We start from the raw sequence: 24,145 nt of genomic DNA, 5'->3' as shown, positions 1-24,145 counted from the left end.
GTATTCATTGCTGCAAATCGATCGGGAAACGTTTCACGGCCTCGAACCGAGCGGACGCGACCGACAGCGCCGCGTGTTCACCTTGCCCATTCGCGATTTACCACCCTCCCGTTACTCTTCTCCTTCCCTTCTCGATTTTCGTTTAATCGATCGGTCGTCGTTATTTTGCGTGTTAACTTTATGTTGCTATTCGTTCTTTATTATCCATTTTGAATCCTGGCCAAGGTATCCAAGCTTCTCGAACGATCTATTCGTTATACAATTGAACACAATTGATCGACGTTTAACGATCATTAATATACAATGTGATTTAATTTAATTTAATTTAATCGATGATTTCCGTCGTCTCGGTTGCTCTAAATTAAATACCCTTTGAATCCGGATTCATCGTTCGCGCTCCAAGTTCCTTTATCTTATCGTATCGCGATCTCCTGGATCGGTCACGATCCCCGGATCTGCCCTTCATTCAATTATACGGAACAGTGTACGAAAACGTACGATACGCTCGATCCCATCTTCGGCGATAGATACCCGTCTGAATGCAACGATATCACGGCGCGCTACGATTTTTCTTATGGAGGATCGAAGCAACGGCGATCGAGAGAGATCAACCGTGCCCTCCCGCAGCGTCGACCACGGTTCTTTATTCCCCTGATCCTCCGATCGCAGTCGACGCCGTTGGGTTCTCAGACTTCCTGTTAGATCCCCGAAAGAATCGTAATTCTTCAAACCTTCCACTTTTCTCTATCTTTCTCGACTATCCGTTTCTACGCTTCGTAGCAGCAAATGCCATAGATCCTCTTCGTTTCCGTCAACTCGCAACTACAACTGCCTTCTCAATGACATCTGTTCATTCACCACTCTTTTGTCCGTTATATATGCAACAAAAGAGCACATCCTGGAAAATCCTTCTTTACCTACACCACCTTTGTTCACTTAACCACTCATGAATTCTTCGTGAGATTTGAGTCAATGCCTTTCGGCTTATTCTCGTTCGTAGCAAGTTAGTTTTAAATGCAGACAGCTTGCCCGAGGCTCGTATTTTACGCCATTTAATTCCTATAGTTTTTATTATGCAAACATATGCAGGAACTTCGGAAGAACAGGAACGGGGCAAGCAGGTCTCGTTCCTGGCTAGAACACCTTAAAATTGTGACGATCGATAACGCCACGGTGGTGTCATGCGAGTGTTAACTTGTACTTTTCAGATATTCAAAATTATTGAACTTTTTAAATTCATAGCAGAAACCATGATTTGTTAATTTTTAATGAAAGTCTTAATAACGATTATGGTTGCAATCCACATATATATGCATAATGTTTTGTGAAAATTCTATTGAATATCAAACATATGCTCAAAATGATAGGAACAAAATGTTCCTTGTTCTGATCCTTAACCTTTGGAGTAACACACCAAGTTACCAAAATTCTAACAATAAGTAACGCGTTGCGATCAAAGAGATGAACCTCGGGAAGAGTGAACTTCCTGAATCCTGATTTCGTAAACCTTCAAAACCAGTATAAACTCAAAGATTATCTTCGAAATGTTTTCAGCAACTATGTCAGTGACCATCGGGACAAACGCGTCTTTGTGCCCAACAGACGCAATGGGAACCGCGACTCGGTGCGAGGCGAAGCGGGAACCTCGGTGGAAAGAGAGGAAAAAGACGATGGTATCGGAAGTGAAGGATGATCCTGGTTCACGATCAACGGATCACAATGATCTTACGCCCACAAGGATCTATTCGTGGCCCCGGAGAACCGCGGATCCCATGGCGTTAGCGATGAATTTATCCGAGGTGAGATCCCCGCATCGGATACCTGCGGTACACACGTTGGTGCACCGGTACACTCGTAATGTGCGGTCGTCGGTTCCGGTACGGTCGCTATCTGAATACTCGGTCGCGCGATCGTGCGGCCTATGGGGCGACGATAAGGGTTCCGTGACATCGATGGCCTGCCAATAACGCTGCGATATCCTCGTTACGATTACTGTCGCCCACTGGTAATTACTCGCTACCGAGACGTCCCGGAGCATTGTCAACTGGACGAGACATTCATTGCGATCGGAAGCTACAGGAATGATCTCGTCGATCAAGATGACGTTCATTGATGAATTTCGGAAGAGACGATATCTCTGCTGTGAAATTCTGCTGGACAGAAAGATGTTGGGTGATCTGGTGCTGGACCAGAAGTCAGATTTGGATCGTTCTTTGTCGACCGATTACTTTGACTATTAAGTCAGTCGGAATATTGGCCATTCGTTTTGTTCTGATTTTTGTAACATAAAAAGAGGTACAAATGCTCAATAATTGTTATTAACGGAGTTACAATGTATTGTAAGAAATATATTATTCGAATAATTGATTAATTAATTAGTTTCCGCGCATGAATTGCACAGAAAATGTTTCAAAGATCACGTAGCTATACAGAACAAATCCAAGTTACACTACTGTCCATAAGTGTACGGATACAGTAAGTATACATCGAACAAATTAGAATGTTACGATTTTTAAAAAAATGAAACTATCATTTCTGTTGCTGTTTACCGAATCGAATAACTTTCTTTGGCAAATTCTTTCGATATTTCTTTTATTTTGTTCTCAATTAAATAAACTTCTTCGTAAGGTAGATGAATTTCTATTCAGTTGTCAATTTTATAAATTAATGTAGAAATTTTTGTTTCCGCGTAAATAAGGACAGTTGTCTTACATTTATTAACAGAGTCGTCTGCGATCGCTTTTGTTCGTCTATTAAATTCAGTAAAAACTAGAACGTGGCTGTTCGCCAATTATTCTACATGTGGGACATCTGCCGCGTTCATTAGCAAAATTAAATGCTTCAATCGTTAGAACAAACACGCGTGACGGATAAAACTCGCCTCGAACACCAAACCGCTTTTAGTGGACTATCGATTTTTCCGTATTTCCAGCGACACGACCGAGCAACTAGTTTCTCGATGGTATCTGGAAACGCTTTCCAGCGAGGCCGCGTAACAGATCTTATCGCGCTGCGATGCCTTATCTACACGTGGATCACGAAAATATCGCTCCCGCGACCTATTTTCCGTCCGAATCGAAACTTCGATCTGGCTGGATCGCGCTTGGCCGCGCGCAATCTATTCGTTTGAACCGCATACGTACGTATGACTAACGTCCTGTCACGTTTCAGGCAGTTCCCGTTGATTCGACGGCATTAACCGACAAATGATTCAACGTGTCCAGACGATTACATCGCGGGTAATGATAGAAATCAGGAAGTTTTAACGCTAACCCGCCGTAATCGTTGACGGCTCAAAAAAGTATCGTAGAACGTGTCACCGTTTCGCGGAACTCGGTTCTTGTCACGACGGAGAACCGTACGTCGTATCGGGCTCGTTTCGCGAGGCAATGTTCGATGACTTTTGATATTTAATCCACGAAGACAAGCAGCGCACAACCGTGGCGCTTTCCCTCGCAAGAAACCGAAGAGCAGGGCCCCCCGTAGTTGCGTTGCGTAATCCCGCGTAATGCGCCAGGCTCCGTAACGCTGCTCGATCGTGCTGAAAACGTTGCCAGCGATCGGCTCGACGGCCGCGGATGATCGAGCCCTGGAAAATCGAAAATCGCTGGGTTCGAAGCGACGATCGATTCGCGACGGGGCACGCGATCCGGGGAGTCGAACGGTTTCCTCGAGCTGCCGCCGCCAGCTGAAAACGAAAGTCATCCGCTCGCGACTACGGCGAAGCTCTTCGTGACCTTGATCGTAGACTCTTTTCCAGTTCGTCGTTGTTTATCGCGTCGTTCGAAGAATCGCGATAAATTAAATCGATTAGGAATTTGACAGGAAATTACTCACTCGTGTTTTATCTTCGATCTGACGACGGAAGGATTAGTCCGACCGCGTCCAAGTTCTGAGAGCTGTTTAAAGAAGAATCACGTGTATTCTGTTAGATTGGTGCACAGCGATAAAATGTCTTCTCTTTCCAGAATCGAATCGTACAGTGACACTGAGATGTTTGGTAAGTGTATTTGTTTTTTTTTATTGTTTTTTTTATTTCAAGGAACGGTGTCTCGCGTGCACCGAGCTAGCAGAAACGCGGGACGTGTCGGTATCTCCGCCTGAAAGGAAGCTGCGTGGTGTGGTCGGGCGTGACCTTGAGAACGCACTCTCGTCACCCTTGAACGTGAACCACGGGTCAGCAAAAGTACAGTTGTACGCTGCTTAACCGATACATGCACTTATCCTCTATGGTACTCGAGCGCTGAAAGGCGGGAGTTGCTATAAGTACATGCAAACCGAGCTGGAAATAACTCCGGGCTCGTCGTCTACGCTCGCGTCGCAAGGACGGAAACATCGATTCGAGAAGATCCCCGGGGCTAATTAAAGCGTTTCTCGTCCTCGCTCCCTGCGAATCGATTGCTCGCTCGTTCGTGTCCCGTCTCGCAACGGAATTCCGATCTGTCCCGCCGCGATCCGTCGTCCCGTTGGGAACGTCACCGGGCGACCGAACCGATTGTGCGAAACAGGTCTGTCTCCAGGAGCTGACGCGATGGCGCCGCGCGACCGGAAGTTCCTCTGGAGCACGACGTACCTGAGTACGCGTCCGAGTTGTCCTACGTGACTCGACGAAACACGTCACTCTCCCCCTTCGACGACGATCCTGTGTTCGACACGGCCGATGAAAAAAGGGCAAAAACAAAAATTTAATCGGATCGCCCTCGATCGTTCTTCATCCACGTGGTACCTCGAGTCTACCCTCCACCCCTTGTTCTTCAGAACATCGTTCTTCTTCGATCCCTCGCCGAGCAACGGAAAGAGGGACGGACATGCTCCGTTCGCGACTGGGGATCCTATGGTAAGAACGAGGCTAGGGGTTGCAGTCGACGCCATCTAGCGACTCACCGTTAGAACCGGGGGGTAGTTCGTCGAATCGGTTTCTTTTCTGTTTCGCTTCGTCCCATGCACGCGAGTTTTCTCGGTCGTGAAACTAAAGCTCAACTGAAGTAGCAAAAACGGGCCAGAAATCGGTAGACAGAATCGGGGTATGGTTGTTGCATAGAGAGAGGGGGGGGTTGGGGTGAATGCATGCTATTAGTAATAGTGAAGACGTACCCTGTACCAAGTGGCCACCTGCGAGGCGCTCGAAAGGGGTGGAGAAGCGATGGTATATCCGCGACGCAACACACCGGAGGTGGAGGGTGAAGGTCGGGCCCGAGGGCGCGATTTTTGTATAGTTTCGTTCGATATTGGTCGGTCGAATATCGCGCGTTGCGTGTCACGCAGTACGGGGGTGCGTTCGAAGAGGCGGGCCCCAACAAGACGATAGCACAGTGGTGAAGTGGTGGTTGGTGGTGGTTCGGTGGTGGTGGCGGGTGTAGTAGTGTATTCGCACGCCCCGTGCAAATGTGAGGCAAAAGCAAAAACAACAACAACAACAACAACACCACAGGTCAGAAAAATATACACGATTAAAATTGTCAATGGACACTCGCGTGTCCTATGTGCACAAGTATTAATTATTAATACATAATATATACATACATGTGAATCCTTCCCATGTACATACACACGCGGGGTGTAACAGAAATAGATGGATAAAGTCAGTACTGTACTTTACCTACCTTAACGACGAAACAGCTCTAGTATGCATGAGTTTGACAAATTTTCCTTTCCGACATATGTAAAGTTATCCTCTTTACTTTCTTACTGTTAACAATAAGTATTTTCACGAGATAGAGAGTCTAAGTCGGCAGGTAAATTGATCGTAAACCATCGCGATGAAAATGTTTGTGTGTCGGAGAAGTTACAAAATTCCAAACTCACGTTTCACGTGTCTTATTTTTATCCTTATGAAAGGTAAAGTACGCTCCTCTAAAATTCTCCATCTATTTCTGGTACGTTTATCGATTCGTATACTTTTAGATGAACAATGAACATGTGTGCGTACAGTGTCAGTGCGTGTGTAATCTTGCCGCGAGTACACCTCGGAACTGGTTCGATGACTCTGGGAAACCTCGTCGACGCGAGTATTCCCATAGTTTCGTGGACACCTTGCGCACTCCTTTCGTCGACGAAAACGGTTTCAAGGTTTTAGATGCGTACGGTACTGCCTCTCGAGGAGTAACGAACACTTGGGGTTTGGTATCGGCGCACACGGGCGAACCGTGTTCGAGAGTAAATACCGATTGTCTGCTCGAACAGGACGGTCGACCACGCGCAGCGCCGATTAATAGGGTAGCCAATTATCAATAAAGGCGAAAGTCCGGGTGGAATGCAGGTGAACGTATCGGTGGCAACGGTAAGTCGATTGCGGCTGCGAATATATGTATATCCCGGGCACTTTGCGCAGCGCGCACGCCGAGTCCACAACGAGATCGAACCCCGTTTCAGAACGCCTTTGTCGTTCGTCATCGAACTCGTTCCGAGAACAAGATATCTACTGTAGAGAAGGGGGGAGGGGAGGTAGTTCTCAAGCGGAAAACTGGACGGGAGGTGTCCAGGAAAGCGACAGATATTCGTTAGGAGAACGGAATAAATCCTTTCGGTAGAAAGTGTACACGTAGCGATCTGTACATGCAGATCCGTGAATTTCACTCGAGTTTTCCAGATCGTTGGATCAATTTTGTGCGCGTTCGTTTCGTTCGCGAGCGGTCGACTGGGCCGAATTGTAAATCTCGTGGGAAGAAGGGAGGAATAGAGAAATCTTTGACGCGTGATAGAGAATAGAAGTTTCGTTAGGGAGTCGTTAGAGGGTTGTTACGCGTAGCGCGCCATCGTTTCAGCAGATCCTGGCGACGCGCGTGGAAATTCGTCGCGTAAGACGAGGGAAGTCCGAAGGGAAACGGGAACTGAGAAAGAGGGAAGTCGGAAAAAGAGTGAAGAGCGTGACAGTCTGATACGAAAGCAGAAGCCACACACATCGGTAGGTATCTTCTAGTCTCTATTTTGTCTAGGGATATAGATAATATACTGGGCGCGTACGTGTACGTGTCTGTTTTTGTCAGTGGCGGGTGCGACTAATATGTAGGCTCTTGTGCGATCTCGAAACTCCCTGGAGCCGGTCGGACATGGTCGCGAGGCCCCGCAGGACCTTCGATTTGCATGTTCCTTCGGTTCGTTCGTCCGGTATAAATTTCGCGGGCAACGCGCGTGTGCCTCGTTACTCCTCCGGAGTATGTACATATCTCGATAAATAAAAGCAAGACGGTGGTAGAACCGCGAGAGCCGCACGGTAGCGTTTCTTTCTCTCGGGTGGAGAGATCTCTTAATCCTGCGGGGCTTCGTGACTTTCCGTGGGGCTCCAGCTACGACTGCCGATGAAAAAAGAGAACGAAGAGCCGGGAAGCCCGATCTGGCCTTGCCTCGGGTGTCCTTTGCCGCGCGCCGCTCCGCTCCACTCCGCGTGCAGCTTCTTTCTCCTGCAGTTTCGCGAAATCAGCATACAACGTGGCAGACCGTCGTACGACTTCTGTGTGTACACTTACGAAAAAAGGCCCGACGCGATCGAGTCCTTGAAAGGGAACTCGTGACCGATTACCGTTCGCGGGTCGGGTCTTCGATCGAAATGAATCGTGATGGGCTTCGCGTGTAATCCGGGGTTACCGCGAAGCACAAGGACGACTATAATTTCTGCGAAGCCCGGTGGTCCGCGGGCATAATTTTTCGCCGATCCGCTTCTCTTCACGATTCGTTTGAGTATCCTGTCGAGGATTCCCGAAGATACACTGTAATTTGACGAGCAAATTAGACGATCCGTGGCAATTAGGCGATCGACGGGGAACAATCGCACGGGTATGGTGGACACACACATGTACGTTTCCCGGCTCTTCTCCAGTTCATCCACCATGGACGTTCGCTAATGGATTCTCGTGAATAGTGAGTAGGAAGTGACTCGACGGAAGGGAGAGTCGTGCTTACCTTGGGCAAGGATGCCAGGCATTGCTGCTTCACGTCCCAGACGAGCTGATCCTTGGGGAACTGAAGACACTTGCTGACGTACAGCTCCGGGACGTGCACCCTGGCGAGAAGGACTCCCTCCTCGACCGGGCCGGCCTCCGCAGTTGCAGCCGCGACTGCAGCAGCATCTTGATTTTGCTGACCTTGAGCTTGGCCTTGAGTCTGGCCGGCTTGCGGACTCGTGGCCTGGGTCGGAGTCTGTCCCGTACCAGCGGTCGACGAATTTTGCTGTTGCTGCTGCTGCTGTTGCTGTTGTTGCTGTTGCGACTGCGGTTGCTGCTGCTGCTGCTGTTGCTGCTGTTGCTTCGGTCCCGCCTCCATTGCGAGGACCTCGCGCTACTCGGGGTTTCCACCTTCACAGGCTCACATCTGAAATGGAAGATCGGCGCTCGTTAATGAACTTTATTGCCAGTATTTCTCGCAGTTGTGTATTTCAATCTAGCATCGGTGAATGTGTCGATTGAACAAACTTTTATCGTTGGGATAGTATCGTGATAAAGAGTAGATTTAAAAATTGCAATAGGAAGAAATCTGGAATTAGAAAAGGAGCATTTTAATATCCAAAGTGCTTCCTATGCAGCTTGAACAAATATTTCACCCTCGGTACGTTATATTTTTTTGTCTTTCTTCTACATTCTTGAGACGATCATTATCATGGGTACAGTTAATAAGATTTGGAAGATTGTTAAAAAGTTACTGTTCCAAAACTGAAGGTTTTCCATACAATTGAATGTTGCCGGTTACCGGTGACCACTATGGCATTCAACGCGTTAATCGACTGGTTCGGTGCCATTACTACCGTCAAGGTGTGTAGTGGGGATATCTGCAATCTGGAAAAAGATCTCGAGGAACGACGACTGGAGACACCCGATGTGGACGGAGGGAAGTGGTTTGATGGAAATGAAGAAATTAAAACAGCCAGGGACTCGCAGTTTGTAACTCCGACGAGTAACGGTAAGGGAAGGACCAGATTACCGCAATGGAAATAAAGAAATGGCGCCGAGACGCCGCGGCGATTTTTTAACGCTCGTAAAAGCCTTTTATGCCTCGTGGCCTGGCCGCGCCTCGATATATTTTTTTATTCGAGCCCCCTCTATACTCCTCGAGTTACACAATCCTGTCGTTTACATTGAACTTTATGGACTCGAATAATCTATTTACGCGAAGCTCCTAATACGAAATTTCAATTTGAGTAAAACCCTCGATGCCTTATTCTGTCTTGTATCTCGTCACTTCCTTTTTCTCCCTCTCTATCTAGTATTTAGCAGCATTCTGTCTCCTCGACGTAAATTTAAGATAATTGTATAATTTGATTCGGTTTCAAAGCAGACAGATACACCTCCCGACAATTGGCTTTGTCGACGCGCCAATTGGATGCACATTGCCCAATTGCCGTGGTCTTAAATTCTAATTCCGTTAACCTAAAATCTAAACCTTAACCTTAAATCCTAAAATCTTGTGTTGTGAACTGACTATCCAAATGTTTAGCATCGCGACAATACTGTGATCAAACAGATTTGTTTGAGCATTCGCCGATAAGAATACAAATAGTTACACGTTGACGTGTATGTATAGTCATTATTTCGACAAGATTAGTTCGAATGGCTTTTTCGTATAATGCACGTAGCGTCGATGATCGGTGACCACCTGACCCGACAATAGCTTAATACATCTTGAAAGGATTTCGCCATTTCGGAATACATACACCCTGAAATCGAGAAATAAAGTAACAAAGACATGAAAAGAAGTTAATTTCCGTGTGGTCGAAGGCATCGCTCCGAGTGGTCCGCGCGCGGTCGCAGCGGTACATTCGACTCCGATGGGATTACGAGGCTCGTTCTTCGTTGCGTGATCGAGCAGGAACTCGACTCGTCGGGATACACGCGACGAATCGATTATGCAGTCGCGGCGCGTTCGCGTTCTCCGCGCGTTTTCGCGCGTACCTGCTGGAGAGGGCCGCCTCTCGCTGACGCGATAACACAGCTCGTCGTTTTACAATACGACCTCCGACCTCCGGAGGTTAACTGTCGGTCAGCGATAACTTACGTCCTAACGAGCGCCGCGACTCGACTCGACGCGAATCGACGCGACGCGCCTCGCACAGAGGAGTCGCTTTCACTCGAAACTTTCGAACAGATATAGTAAACGTCGGGGGCCCTCGCAGCAGTCGCATCGCGTCGAATCGCATCTCCTCGCCACGCAGCGGGATTAACGTCCGCGGGATGCGTGCGTGGATCCTCCGGGGGTAACGTATGTACAATTCGCCACGCAGCTGCACCGTATCGATCGGCCGATTCCCCGCGCAATTATGTAATGCGTGAAATAATCGCGGCAACAAACGGACACGCGATACCCACGATCATTCGGGATTATACTGTTTGGAGTAGAGCTCCGGCAGGGGTTAGGTCGCCACGCAAACGGACGGGGAACGCCACTTTTTGTAAATATATCGAGTTCGCGCGTAAACAATTTCTAAGTGTAATAGTGAGGAATTTTAATCTAATAAAGTCACTTCATTATTTTTCCTAAGCAATCTATGCAACTGAGAAAAAATGAATATTTGAAATAGTAGCGCAGGTACTGGTACGCTTACGGTTGTCAGTGGATTAACAGTCTCCTTCTCATAGTAGTCATTTGTTGATAACATGCCTTTGGTGCAGGTTTTCTGATATTTCTGAATGTACCGACGGAAGTTCTTTCGTGAGAATTTGTCGAGTTCCTTTGACGTATTTGATTTAACTACGGAGGTCAATAAAAGAGTACCTACTAGTAATTCATCATTGAAAATTATGATTACGTATCTTGTATCGATGATAGATAGTTGATTCGAGTGTTCAAATTTGTTGGAGTGCTGTAACGATAACGGAAAAAGACAGGACAGCCTTGACTTATCGAAAGTGACATTGTTAACTGACGATTTTCTTGTCGATATAAACACTCAGATAGTATCTCAACGGTTAATCCATGTGAAGCAAAAACGGAGAACACGTGCTGAGGGTTGACACAATTAAAATAAATGCGACTGTTCAGCAGATTCTTACGATAGAACTTCTAACGACGTTTCTGTAAATGACCAAGAGCGCATGCTACCATAAGGGATCTACTCTCAAGAAAACTTCTTAGTATACTTTTGTAACTTATTAGTAGCTCATGTAATTCATAACTCACGCGTTTCAGATTGGAAACGAGATCAATGACCGAGAAAATGAAATTTTATGATTTTCAAATTTTCGTAGCCAAAAAATTAATGTTTGTACGTTCATACAACCCCGTCCGTTACACACAGCGAGGCTACTGTTGCAATTTTCGATTCGTTCCGAACTCTGAAATCAAATACTTCGAAGAATGAAAAGGAACGTCGTTTCTTTGCGAGGGCGAGATCACTGTCAGCTTAATGAGAGTGCAAGGCAAGTTGCATGACTCCGAGAGACTCGAGTAGTTTCGAGGCTCGTCGCGTTTCTCCGCGCATTGTCTAGACACCGAGTTTTGCTTTGTGGCAAATTCCAGGCCGGGATTGTCGGAAAATGTTTCGGGAAACAATATCGTTGCAAACCGTAAACCAGCTATTAGCTACCCAGCGTACCGCGAGCACACGCCACGAACCGACTTTCCTAATTATCTCTCCGCCTAAGTTAAACATCCACGAACGGGGAGTGTAAACAACAGCTTCTTGGGGATCCGACCGTAGACGCGACAGCTGCTTTCTATGAAACGAATAGGGAAGCGAGAGACTCACAGTGCAAAATTCTTTCTTCCGCTGTAGTTTGCTGTTCTTTATTCAAAAATGACTAATTTATCCTTATTAGTTCATGCATACATATTTATAGATATACGGGTGGTACCGTTTGGTAGATATATCATATTAACTTGTTGCGAAGTAACCTTTAGTCTATTAGTAATCGTGGACCATGTGATTGATTGATGTTTGATCAGATTAATCATGGTTATTACCGTAGTTATTGGCCAGGGACATGATTCAATCAAAGAGCAACAATTGACTGTGCAAGTTTTGATCGATGTAAAACAAGATATTCAATGGCTACACTATCAATTTCGAAATTTTCCGCTACTCCCATTGATAAGGGATTTCAATGATGAGGATTACACTTTGTACCTTGTACACTCGACACGTTTCAGAGATTTGGCATTAAGTATACAATTATAGAAAACGTCGTTCCAGAGATATCTTAACATTCGAATTTCTTACAGTGCTTAAGCTGTACTATCGGTGTTAACGTTTCCTCGGATCTATTCAGACTCGAGTATACTTCGCAATGACCCAATTATATCCGATATCCGCAGATAATAAGTATGAAATCTAAAACTACAATTACTCTACCGACTACACCGTAGAAATGTACCCTTATATGTATCATTATTATATTTATTCAGGTACACAGCTACTTTTCCAGCGGGTCTGCACTGTAATTTTCAACGATTCGTCGGCACCCCGAGCAAAACATCGAACTACAAATAAGAAAATTCTATCGTAAGGGATACAAGGAATTATCCTGTTAGAGAACTCGCAAATAAAATCGGAACAAAACTCCGGTGAACCTATAGAGGTGATCTCGGCGCATCCTGCTTTATACAGCACGGAATTCCACGCGAACGGAGCGCGAGATGTCAGGTGGCACGGGGAGAAGTTTGATGGGAAACCGCAGACGCCATTAAATGTAACCGTCTTGCCGGCAGGCCGGCTGCGTTAAAACTTTAAATAACCCACTGACCGCACCACCGTATATACGCGCGCCGTGTACGCTTCGAGGACAATAGAGCCGAAGAAGCCAGGGAAGACGGGAGTGGTAAGGGGCCGCAAGGTCGTATCCTTCGCGCCCGACCAGAAAAACGTTCATCCTTAAGGCGTTAATATTCCGCCGACCAACCGGGATTTTCTTTTTCCAACGGCGGCGCGGACCGTGGAAAGAATCTAGAGTCTGTCCCGGCTACCGAATCAACGGGCACGAAAAAGAGCGGAAACGCGAAAGAGGCGGTGTAGAGCTGGCTCGTTTCTTGCGAGTAGACCGTCACGCGATCGGCCGAGTTAATAATTTTGTTGCCACCGTATTCGCGCCTGCCGCGACCACAATTATCATCCGCAGCGTCGTAATCGATGTCGTCGCGGGACGAAGGGATTGCAAAAAATGAAAACAACGTTAATGCACGCGAAACACGAGACACCTTGACATTGCGACGAATTGCGTTCTTGGAGTCACGAGAAGATCCCACGATCGGATTGATGGGTTGTTTTTTAGTTCGAATTCGGTTTTGTTTCTACTGAAACATGATCGTAACTCACATTTTGATAATCAAACGTTGATTTCTAATATTTTAGGATTTATTAGACAGTGCTATAGGAAAGTGGAAGAGAGTGAAAAAATGGACAGCAGGTGTAAAGAAGGTGAAGAATGGTAAAAAGCGGAAGGAAGGGTCGATTTAGTATTGAATTTCAGTGAGATCGTATAAACATTTCTTCTATGCGACCTAATTTCGAAGTTTCACCCAGTTTTGTATTGCAAAAGATTTCTATTGATGTCTATAAATAAGGCAAATTCAATTAAACGAGTTATTCGCAAAACGTGTTACAATTCAGAAACAGAGAACAATAGGGTGTATAAGTGTATATGCATATTTTTTTCTAATTTCCAAAGCTGAAGCTATCCCTGATATATGCATTCGTTACGTTACACCCCCCGTACAATGGTATAGGTGCATACACGGTCATCAAGTCTACGTTTTTCACTGAAAAGCAACTCTCACCTATTGTACGTGTCGCTCGGAGGCACTGCAGAGTTGAACGTAATTCGGGTAAAAGAAGCGGGAAAAAAGAAGAGATTCGGGTTTAAACAGTAATTCGGGACATACCTGAATCTATTTCGATCCCTGAATAATAATCGGTACTGGTAGCCGTACTTGAAGCAAGAACGAACGAATAATAACTCCTCTTTTAGCCCGTCGCTATTCACTCCCCGTTGGTATGTATTCGAGCACGGACCGTGGGCCAATTCCGGCGATACCGATACGCTACCGCTTTTTCTAGCCGACTAATCGATTATCGGCCCTTGAGCGCGCTATCTTTGCGCGAGACGGGAGACCGAGAGGAACAAAAGGAGCGGGTACAAGAAAGATAATAAGAGGGAACGGAGGGAGACGATGATGAACTGGAGGAAGGAGCGTACGGATGGACGGACAGCAAACGCATCAATGACAAGCCGTAAATCATAGTTTTACGACCCGTCTTTATATGGCCCTTATTCGTGGCACTCAACGGTGGAGTGCCTTCGGGATTTTTCTGTCTGGCCACCCTGTGTGTAGCGCGGAGAGCAGGGCCGTCTCGGTGCTCGGGAACACAGTTTCGTTGTATGCAAAATACTGACGTCGACGACTCGAGACGAGACTCTGGTGCGTTCTAACGTTACACATGAAAACACACTGGATGTCCGACAAAGTTGGTTGTCGATTAGAAAGTTATTCGGGCTATATTTCATTGAAAAATCAGAAATATTACCGTTCCAATTATGAAAAATAAATACCGTCGGAGTTTCGAATTTTGTTTTCGAAGATTCCAACGTTTCTGGATTCGGTTTATGTACCTTCAGGTGCAGTAGTTTGGCATTTGAAAACGAACGCGAGACGAAATACCGCGAGCGTTCGAAGCGAAACGCTCGCTGCGCCCCTGGATGCACGTAAGTGCATACAGCAGGTACCCGCTGCGTGGGCGTCGCTTTACGGGTTTGCTTTTAAGTGGCCGTACCTTAATTTGAGAGCCACCTAACAGTGTCGTGCTGAACGGTGATTCGTGTGTAATTAAAAAAATCCACGGTTGCCGGTGGAACTTTGCCCGACGACGACGATGGGGAGGAACGCCGAAGGACGACGAGGGTTAAAGTACGACCGTGACATTCTCGATTCTGAAGCCGTGGATGCTCCTTGCAACTATGCTACTGCTCCTTTGTACTAACCCCCTAGCCCTAGAGTTATACAAAGACGACTTCTTGCCGTCGCCGGTACAAGCATTTAACGCGCGTCCAAAGGAAGCTTTCTTCGCTGTACAAAGACTCGTTGCTGAAAGGACCCTGTTAACTCCCCGAGAGTATGTTGACCTTAAGAGTACGACGAGATTTCTATGTGTCTCTGGAAAACTGTCGTTATCGCAAACCGAATGGTACCATTTCGAATCTGAAGGCCCTAACTTGAAGACCCTAAGTTCAAAAGCGCCGATGAGGGGATCTTAATAATATTTAACGTCATAAAGGCGATTTGTGCCGTTTCTACAGATTACAGGAATAAGCTTTTAGGTTCACCACAGATGATAGATGTTGGATCTCTGTCACACACGGCAGTAGTGAGAAACCGATGTGTCGACTTGCATTTTCAAGCATATCGATTTCCCTCTTATGTTTGCTTTCCAAAGTTCGTCGCTGTATCTTCATCCGAAGTTTACGGTGACTTCTCTGTCGATCCGTTTGAAGTTTCGAAGTTTCATTCCTTGTTCAAGGAAATACCACCTGATGAACGAATAAAAAAGCTATATCGGTCGATTCGTCGTAAGGACAGTTTCCCACAGATACTGCTTCAAGCTGATAGGTCCAAAATGTTAACCAAAGAATTAACTTGATCTTCAAAAATGTCTCCCGTGTTAATCAACAATTCACACCAAGAAGCACGAATATTTTTCTGGAAATATCGACGAGCGGACCGCGATCGGTTCCTCGATAAAACGCTCCTAAAAATTCAAGTCTCGAGTGCCCGTTAAAAAAACGGGGAAAGAAGGTTGAAGGGGAGTGAGCCTGGAAAAAATCCCGTCCTATATATATGTATATGTACCGTCGAACCGTGTCTCCGGAAGTTTTAACGAGCCACCGTGAGGTCCTCTCTTCGCGGCAACCACGAAGAGGGAACTCTCTTTACAGAGGAAACGGGGTCCCGCGAAATAACAGACGAGACAGTGAATAAAGGCAAAATATGCGGATCACGGAAAACCCGGGGAACAACTGAAAATGCAATCCCTGCGGTGGTTTCCGCGCGAAGACGTTGGTATAACGGGACGAGTGGCTGCCATCGCTATCTCGTCTGGGAGTCAATCCCGTCAAACCGTGGCCAGGGGCCGCACGGTCACGTATGCACGGACGCGGAATAAACAAATTTCTCGGCACCACGCATCCCCTTAGATGAGCGACCGGATAAACGAATCGACGCCGGAATCCCAAATTTTCCCATCCGGTGAGACGACCCTCTACCGCCCGAAACGGCGGAACTTCTGAATACGTTCGTCGTGTCATATTTCCCGAGCGTGACGTCCCGGGACCGATGCTCTTGTCGAACCGTAGGGAACGCCCGTGAACACACAGGGTATGCAAACTGACACGCTGCCAAAGGAGTATGCCTGTTTACTACACGAGGGTATGATACCATGGTGTCGCAAGAGACATATGAAAATTCGTCGTGTTTCGAGTTACAATCTATGAAAGAGTGACAACGTGATCCGGGGATGGTCTTGAAGAATCATGAACACAATTTCATACTTGTTCGATCAATGGGAGTAAGTAAAGTAATATTACTAACCGTTGGAGTACGATGACCGGGTCCGTTTATAGCCATATTTAATTCATCGATTTGTAAATATAATTTAAGGTAGGAGTTGTTCATATTCGGTCGTGCAAAAAAAGCAGGTGTTTTTTTATTGACCGTGTTTAAAAGTATGCTTGATAAGAAAGAAGCATAGAGTTTCGGACGGACCTAGCCCCCACTGTCTCTACGAATATTAAAAACGTCCGTATACAGAGGGTTGATCGATAGTACCGACGAGAATAGCTTAGAATAATTAATTCATAACTGTTTACAGTAAATCAGTTTCGTTAATAGAAAGGTGAGTGCGGATATGGAGAAATCGCAGATCTTAACGCTTTCACTATCGCTATTATAGATCTAATTCTTTCGTAATGTACCAATCAACCAAATAATTGAAGAGGGAGATCTGCTATTAACGCTGTTGTTTCAGTATGTAAAAATTTTGTAAAAATTACATTACTGTCCCACCGACCCAACATTATCGAGATACCTTGAGTAGACTTATATGCTAACGATAGAAGTTTGGAGATGCCCGAGGAACTTGATTTCCCGCTTTCAAGGAAATTGAAAAGAACAACAGGAGATACTGTCTACGTCGTGCCATCGTGTGCACATGGAAAAACGTAGCCAGGGTGTATAGAAAATGTGATGTCACGCAGGAAACTCGGTCCCCGATGTACGTCCAGGCCGGCAGCGGTGACATATGTTGCACATACGTAACGTCAACAGCTAGAGAGACTGCAATCATCGGCGAGTGTAAAACATTAGCTCGAACGAACCAGCATTGTTCCGAGCGTTTTGTTGTTCCACGCTGTCACAACAGATGTATATCCATCACTATAATTACCGGAACAATAGTGGATCGACGCAAGGGTTCGACGCAGTCGGGATCGTAAAAAAGACGCGTTTAGCTCGTTAGTTTTGAAACGTATGACGCTCGTCTATATAATCAATCGCCGACGCTTCTGTCGCCGCGCTTATTGCTCGCAATTTGCATGCATTATATCTATGAAATACAAAAGATTTCAAAGGAATTAACATCGCTCGTTGTTTCTTTAATAGCTTCACGATCGATCTCTAATTTCTCGAGAAAATGGTTTACGAGGCTCGTTCAAGCGTACCCGCTAGATCCCCCTCCCCTAGATCGCTCGATCAAGCGATTACCAGTTCGTTCCCGCGTTCCATAGTCGGTGATCAACGTCGGTTATCAAACTGATTCCGCTGATGAAAACGTAAGACGGTTTGGCGCGGATTGCTTCCGGCGAGAGAAAAAAAATGTCGTCGAAGGCTGGCAGGGATGCAAGGTACACAAGGTACACAAAGAGGATGTCCCCTCACCGCCGGAAAACCAGAGAGTCTGGTCACGACGACGCGACGCGTGTAACACACGTGTAACGATCTCCGACGTCGCTTCGTGTGAACGCGACGAGAAGGGGGCGGGCGCGAGAGGGAAGAACACGTCGAAGCACAAAAAACAAGCTCTTCCTCTCGTCGTCGTCGACGGCGTCGTACCGCTTGAGGAAGGCGAAAGAATAACATACGAAGCCACCCTCTTCCTCTCTCTCTCCTTCTCTCTGTTCCGCATCGGACCGCCGCGCCGATAACTCCCCTTTAAGGGCGCAACCCTTCGGGGAATTTGCTGTTTCGGAAGCGTGGCGCATAGTAGCGCTCGTCGACCCTTCAAAAACCACCTTTCAAGCCGCGATTCAGGGACGCGAACGACAAGAACGAAAACACCCGATGTTATTTTTCCCGTGAAAACACGTCTCAAAGATTCCCGATAAAAGAACGCTTCCCATTCGGGGTAAGTCGACCCATCCCGCTTTGCTCGAGAAACCGCGCAAAGAACGCCGAATCTTTCGCTCTAGATGGTTTACCTTTATTTTTAAAATCGAGCACGCCTCGACGAAAGGCGTGTTGCTCTTCTTTGACTCTCTCCAAGCGTTGTACCCGGTGCTCATCTTATCCGCGCGGATGTTCCTTTTTTTTCTTTTCACCAAAGGTAGCACGCTTTTAAGCAGTCGGGCAGCTTTTAACGACACCTTGTCTCGATATCGAGGCGGTCGTAAAATAAACGATCAACGATTAGAAGTCGAAACGGAGAGAGAAAGGTTGCGTCGGCGAATGTAGCAACGGTAGTCAAGGGGTTCCCTTTATCAATCGCTTCGGATCGAACACGCCATTGGCGGACCGCAAAATGACTTATATCGGGGATACGTGACGAGGGGCGCGAAGAATAGGCGGTAAATAATCGAATAGGCCCATTCGAGAGTCGAAAGGTTAAAGGGGAGGCAAGGTCGAACGTCGAAGGTCGGGGCGAGAACCGAGTGGCGAGAAAATCAAACGCCGACCATCCACCGAAATTATAAATAGCTTTCCCGAGAGCTCTGATATTTAGACCGACGGTCAACCTCTCGTATATGTATACCCGGTGGACTCCGTTACTGCGCAACGACACGCGGTTCCGTTGTGTAACGGGTGAGTCCGTCGGATAGATAATCGGTTGACGGGGCGCGCTGGATTAAATGGAGAAATATGGGTCTCGTTATTTGCCATCGGGACACGTTACGAGGCTATTAATCTCCGTGGAACGAGCTACGCTGGACAGAGGCAGATCTCATAAAGGTATTCGTGCCAGATCATGTCCCACATTCCACGAAAGAAACTAACGAACAACGCGTGCAACCAGGGGGAGTTCTATTACAATTCAATACCCCGTATTTTATCTCCGCGGTGAATATACTTCTATGAGGTGTTCGATCGTAATACCGATCTCGAAAATCGGGCACGTGCAGCGTTACGAAGCGCGTGATAATATTCCTCGATGACTTTACCAGAGAAGAATCTAAATTTCTTCGATCGTGATCGACAAAAGTAGCGTTCAAAGAACAAAAGAAACGAAAGCCCGAGTGCCGATGTTTCGTGGGCGCAAACGAAGGGTCAAAGTTGGCTTTCACGCGAGGGTGTCGGTGCTCCGACGCCGGTGCACACCCTCGGTCCAAAACAAGCGCCGCGGGGGCCGTCAGAGCGAATAAATAAAAGGAAGCAGGACGAAAGAGAGGCGAGAAAGCGTGTACGAGAGAAGAGGAGGGCGGGCGGACGGGCGAAAGACGAGAGTGGCGGCGAGTGCGATCGCGCGCGCGGCGTTGGAAAAGCACGTGCCGCAACGAATGCTGGTTGCCGACACTTACCCCACGACACGTTCAACGACCCCTGGGCTGCGGGAGGAGAGCGCGGCGAACAACGACGACGATCAAACCCCTCGGCCGGCGGGTGGTTATCGCAGCATCTCACCACCAACGGCGGCAGCCGTTCCCGAATGCAACCAGCTCGGAATGCACGCGGCGGCGGAGCAACCCCATAGCTTCGCTGCCGCTCTGGCTCTGCTCGCGCGCGCGTTGCCGCTTTTCCTCGCTGCCAGCAGCAAGATGTACTAGCAAGATGGCGACCGGTCGGTCCTCTCCTCCCGATTCAATCCCGTGGGAGGGAGGGGGATGAGGAGACGACGACGATGGTGATCGCGACGATGCTCGAAGGGTAACGGTTGCAGAGCTTTCGCGGTCGGACCAGCCAAAATTTTCCTGGCGAAAACCGCACCGGTAGCGGCGGCTCGAAAGGGAGGACCGGCGGCTCCGAGGCGAGACCCAGCCGGCATGGAGTGCATCGCGCGACTGTCAGGATGAGGGCGGGGATCGCGGGGGTGGCCGGCGGACGGCTGTATATTCCGGCGAACCAGGTGGCGCCAGCGTAGCCCGCCGGTTTTCAGGATCTGCTGCAGGGGTAGTTGGGAGAGCCCTGGTGGTGGATGTTCGTCGCTTAGCAACCACGAGAGATCGACCGAGTGTGCCAACCGCCCTTCGCTTTCCGTCCTCCTCGCCCCCGCTCTTTTCCCCCACCTACCTCTCCACCCTCTCACTCTCTTGCTCTCGTTACGCGTCTCTCTTCTACTTCCCCAAGGAGGGTGGGTCGCCACCCTCGCGTGTGTTTCCTAGCGATGGGAATGATGCCCTCGCGACCGGCATCGGCGCTCGTCCCTCGAAAGTATTCATTTTTCAGGAGTATTTACGGACGCGGATGATGTCGAATAGGTTCGAACCACGGGCCAATACTTCGGGCGTACAGAGCCCGGCGATTGTTACTTGGCTCGGTGAATGGTATCGATGCCGGTCCAATATCGCTCGTTTATCGATCGTTAACTGCTGCCATGGTGTTCCAATTTTTCGTCGATGACTATACCTTCGCAAAATAGGGGACGATTATTTTCCACGACGGAGTAAAAATCCCGAGCAACGATATTGTTTCAGATTCGAAGTTGGACATTTTTTGTTTTTCTTCCATTATGTAGTGGAACGCCTTGGAAATTGAACGGCAACACGTGGATGTAACGCGAGTAACGTTTTCGCGAGTTGTATCCTCAAGAGCATCGAATTGACGTACCAAGTATTCTGGAATATTTTTCCGAGATATCTTTTCCGTCGTGTGTACTTTGTAAAAGATGCAGCTACCGGTAGACACCGCGCAATGGATTCGTTTATTCGAGTTATTCGAGTTATTTCAGCGTATCGTATTCCTTAAACTCCGAAAATCGACGAGAAAGCTTTGAATGCGCGTACACAGCCTTTGCTTCCTCGATTGCTCTTCCATCTACCATTCGTTTGCGATACAACATGCGGTTACATCTACTCAGATATCGCGAAATAGCTTCAGCTACTGATCGATTCGCCGTCCCGCAAATATTTGTTTTGCGGTAAATGATCATCGAAGCAACGAGTGTAATGTATTCGATATCCGAGTGGGTAACAGACAGCAACTGTACCGAAATTTGCTAGAATTTCTGTTTCTAACGTCGCCAACGATTACCGCGTTGCCATGTGGCGGGGTTTCGTTGTTTTATTTTGGAATGTTGGTCGAAAAACGATTAGTGGAGCTGGACCATCTCGAATCGAGAGGGAAAGGGCGAGCGAGGGTCGCTGATAGATGAGAACTCGAAGATTTATGAGTGAGACAACAACGGAGCCGGTCGGTTAATGAACGATGATCATCGATTCGGAAAGACTGGACCGATGTCACGATGAATATATCGGAACGTCCAGGGATATTTCTCTGTGTTTCTTTTTGGGCCAATCAAGAGATATGTCCTACCAGTTAAACGAAGAAAATAAACTGCATTCGTTTCGTCGGCGATCCGATGTTTTTGCGTTTCGAATTTTAATTAATTCTTCGGAATGTTTCCGATAAACGGAAAACGGTCAAAGAAGATTATCTTCGACTTCGTTTCGCTCGAGTTCCCTCGTTCGCCAAAGTTTTTACAGACTGGTGACTTCTTGGGATACTCGCTAATTACTCTTTTTCCGCGCCGGCGAGAGGAAGACGCGGAAAGAATTCCACGGGAACGAAACTTTTGCGGTACGTTTCCCATCGATGCAGCTCGGACGTCCGATCGAAAGCGGGACGACGGCCGAGTTATAAGTAGAAAATTCGCCCGAAATGTCGTTCGGGCCTCGAGTAGTTTCGATCGCGCCCCCACCTGGTACCCCTTCCTTTCGCGTTAATTAAAAGCCGGCTGACCTAATTAGCTTCTCGTCAGAGACGCCGCCCACGGTTAGGGAACACAATGGAAACACCCTTCCCGGTCGATCGACCCTTTCACCGGTAACGATAATCCGAGTGGAAACCGTGCCGGTTACTTTCTTCCGTTCTCTCATTCTCGGCTGCGTAAATTTCGGAGGATAGGTATTTACCGGAGATGTACCGACTAGGGTTTTGGCCAACTAGTCGATTAATCGACCCCCAAGAAGGGGGTTTTGATCATTTCAAACACCGGTAAAAATTACTTCAATTATTTTATTACCTCTTATTTCTTCATTTCAAAGAGTTTCTTGTTATGATAACATTCGGAAATAGTGACCAACGTTCCTAGTTAATTGGTACTTATTTAGTTGGTTACAATAAATAATAATTACAATTTTTAATGTTTTATGTAATAATTATGTGACGTACGAATATGTATAAGTATACTACATATTAACAAATACGAAAATAATTCCAATGACAGTAAAGAAAGAACATTGTATTTGTATTTCTGTGCCGTACGAAATTATCAGTAACATGTACTAAATACTCGAGGCCAATCAATCAGCCTTTTTTGCCGACTAGTCGTCGACTACAAAAGTGGCCGGTTAGTCGGCCACTAGTCGGTGCATCTCGAGTATTTATCGAGGCGCGGAACATTTCTGTGCCCCGTCGTTCCCTCGCAATCGCGGCGGCGTGACGGCCGACCTTCGATGCTTCGATTTGACGTCGGGACGGGAACCTCTCGATTGTGATCGCGAAAGGCGATTTCATCTTTTCCCGGGAATCGATGATCGCCTTCTATGGCCGACAGATCGATCAGGAGCGCGCGTTGCCTTAAAAGTTATTACGCGCGGATCGCAGCCACGTCGCGCGGAGACTAATGAGCCGGTGCTCGAGGACGAAAAAGTTTCGACGAGCCGCAGTGGTCCGAGGACTCGACGGTGATGACTCGCGATACCTCGAGACCACGATTCGATCGGTCTGCAAGGTGGTACCGTCGAATTTTTCTTCGTCGCGTAAACATACATACCGTATATACAGTTGTCCGACTGTTTCGCACAATGTCAAGGTACGGGACTGCCGGATGCTCTTGAGAATCCCTCCAAGTGGACAACTCTTAACCTCGGGCAAGTGTCCAAAAGGCATTTCGAGCGTCGTAACTCAGCGGCGGAAGGGAATATTCAGAGAGAGGTTTACCCGGTCCCGCTGGATAAAACGTATAAATATGCAAATAACGGCTCGCGTCCCATTTACCGGTGCCGCCGTCACCGTCGTCGCCGGAGTGGATTTCATTTAGCCCTCCTCCAGCGGGGAAATAATCGTATCCCTATGGCGGTCGGTGGCATCGCCCCGTCACTTTCTTCCTTCTCGTCCGTCAAACTTTCCCGTTCCCGTCCACGGGCCACTATTATAAATTCATTGGCCCGTTGCGTCGCGGTCGTTTTAATCGGTAAACGAGTTCCGCGGGGACGCCTGTCTTGTCCCGTCGCTGCGATCGCTCGCGGCGACGAATACCGAGAATCCACGAGTTTATCCCCATCCCCTTCGTTACCGCGAAGATTGAAGACGAAGGCAGTTTTTTCTTCGCAACGCCGCTTCACGAGGGTGAATCCAGTTCGTCGAGCGAAAGGGAAAACTTTTGCGAGAAGTTCGCCCATCTGCTGAGACGAAGGGAGAACGGTAATAGGCGGCTATTTGTCGGCCGTCTAGGCTCCAATATGTCGAGGATCTCAGCCGAGCCCGCGTTCCAAGGGAAACCCGTGAAGTTGTGTCAAGGACCGGCAGCGTCGTCGCGAAATATACACGTAAGAACGCGATGTCCCCGATCGAACCGGGGATAAACAACTCGACGGGGGAAAGTGATCCCCGTTTAAAGGCGAGCTTATGAAAACTACCGGCGCGAGGGGATTCGATACGTTAGGGGTGTTTGCTCTGGATCAACGTTCTGCGACGGGATGTTTCACCGAGCGTGTTCGTTTTCTTTCAGAACAAAACGGGTCGAGCCCTCGTTACTCGACGTAAGCAGCCACGCTTCGGAGGGCGATACTTCTGATTTCGACGG

General features: G+C 47.6%; 1 protein-coding gene across 1 annotated transcript in view; it reads right to left on the bottom strand.

Annotated features, from left to right (window-relative positions):
• LOC107189811 (SH3 and multiple ankyrin repeat domains protein 1) overlaps positions 1-24,145 on the bottom strand; it is a 164,799-nt gene that overhangs the window by 36,144 nt on the left and 104,510 nt on the right. Inside the window, exon 3 of the mRNA XM_015578478.1 lies at positions 7,900-8,307. Coding sequence (XP_015433964.1) covers positions 7,900-8,259 — 360 coding nt within the window. The 5' untranslated portion in view covers positions 8,260-8,307. The remainder of the gene's footprint in view (positions 1-7,899; positions 8,308-24,145) is intronic.

The sequence above is a fragment of the Dufourea novaeangliae genome, unplaced genomic scaffold (genome assembly GCF_001272555.1).
Source record: "Dufourea novaeangliae isolate 0120121106 unplaced genomic scaffold, ASM127255v1 scaffold173, whole genome shotgun sequence".
In the NCBI taxonomy this organism is placed as follows: domain Eukaryota; kingdom Metazoa; phylum Arthropoda; class Insecta; order Hymenoptera; family Halictidae; genus Dufourea; species Dufourea novaeangliae.
The sequence above is the reverse complement of the archived record's forward strand: the minus strand, read 5'-3'. Positions and strand labels throughout refer to the sequence as shown.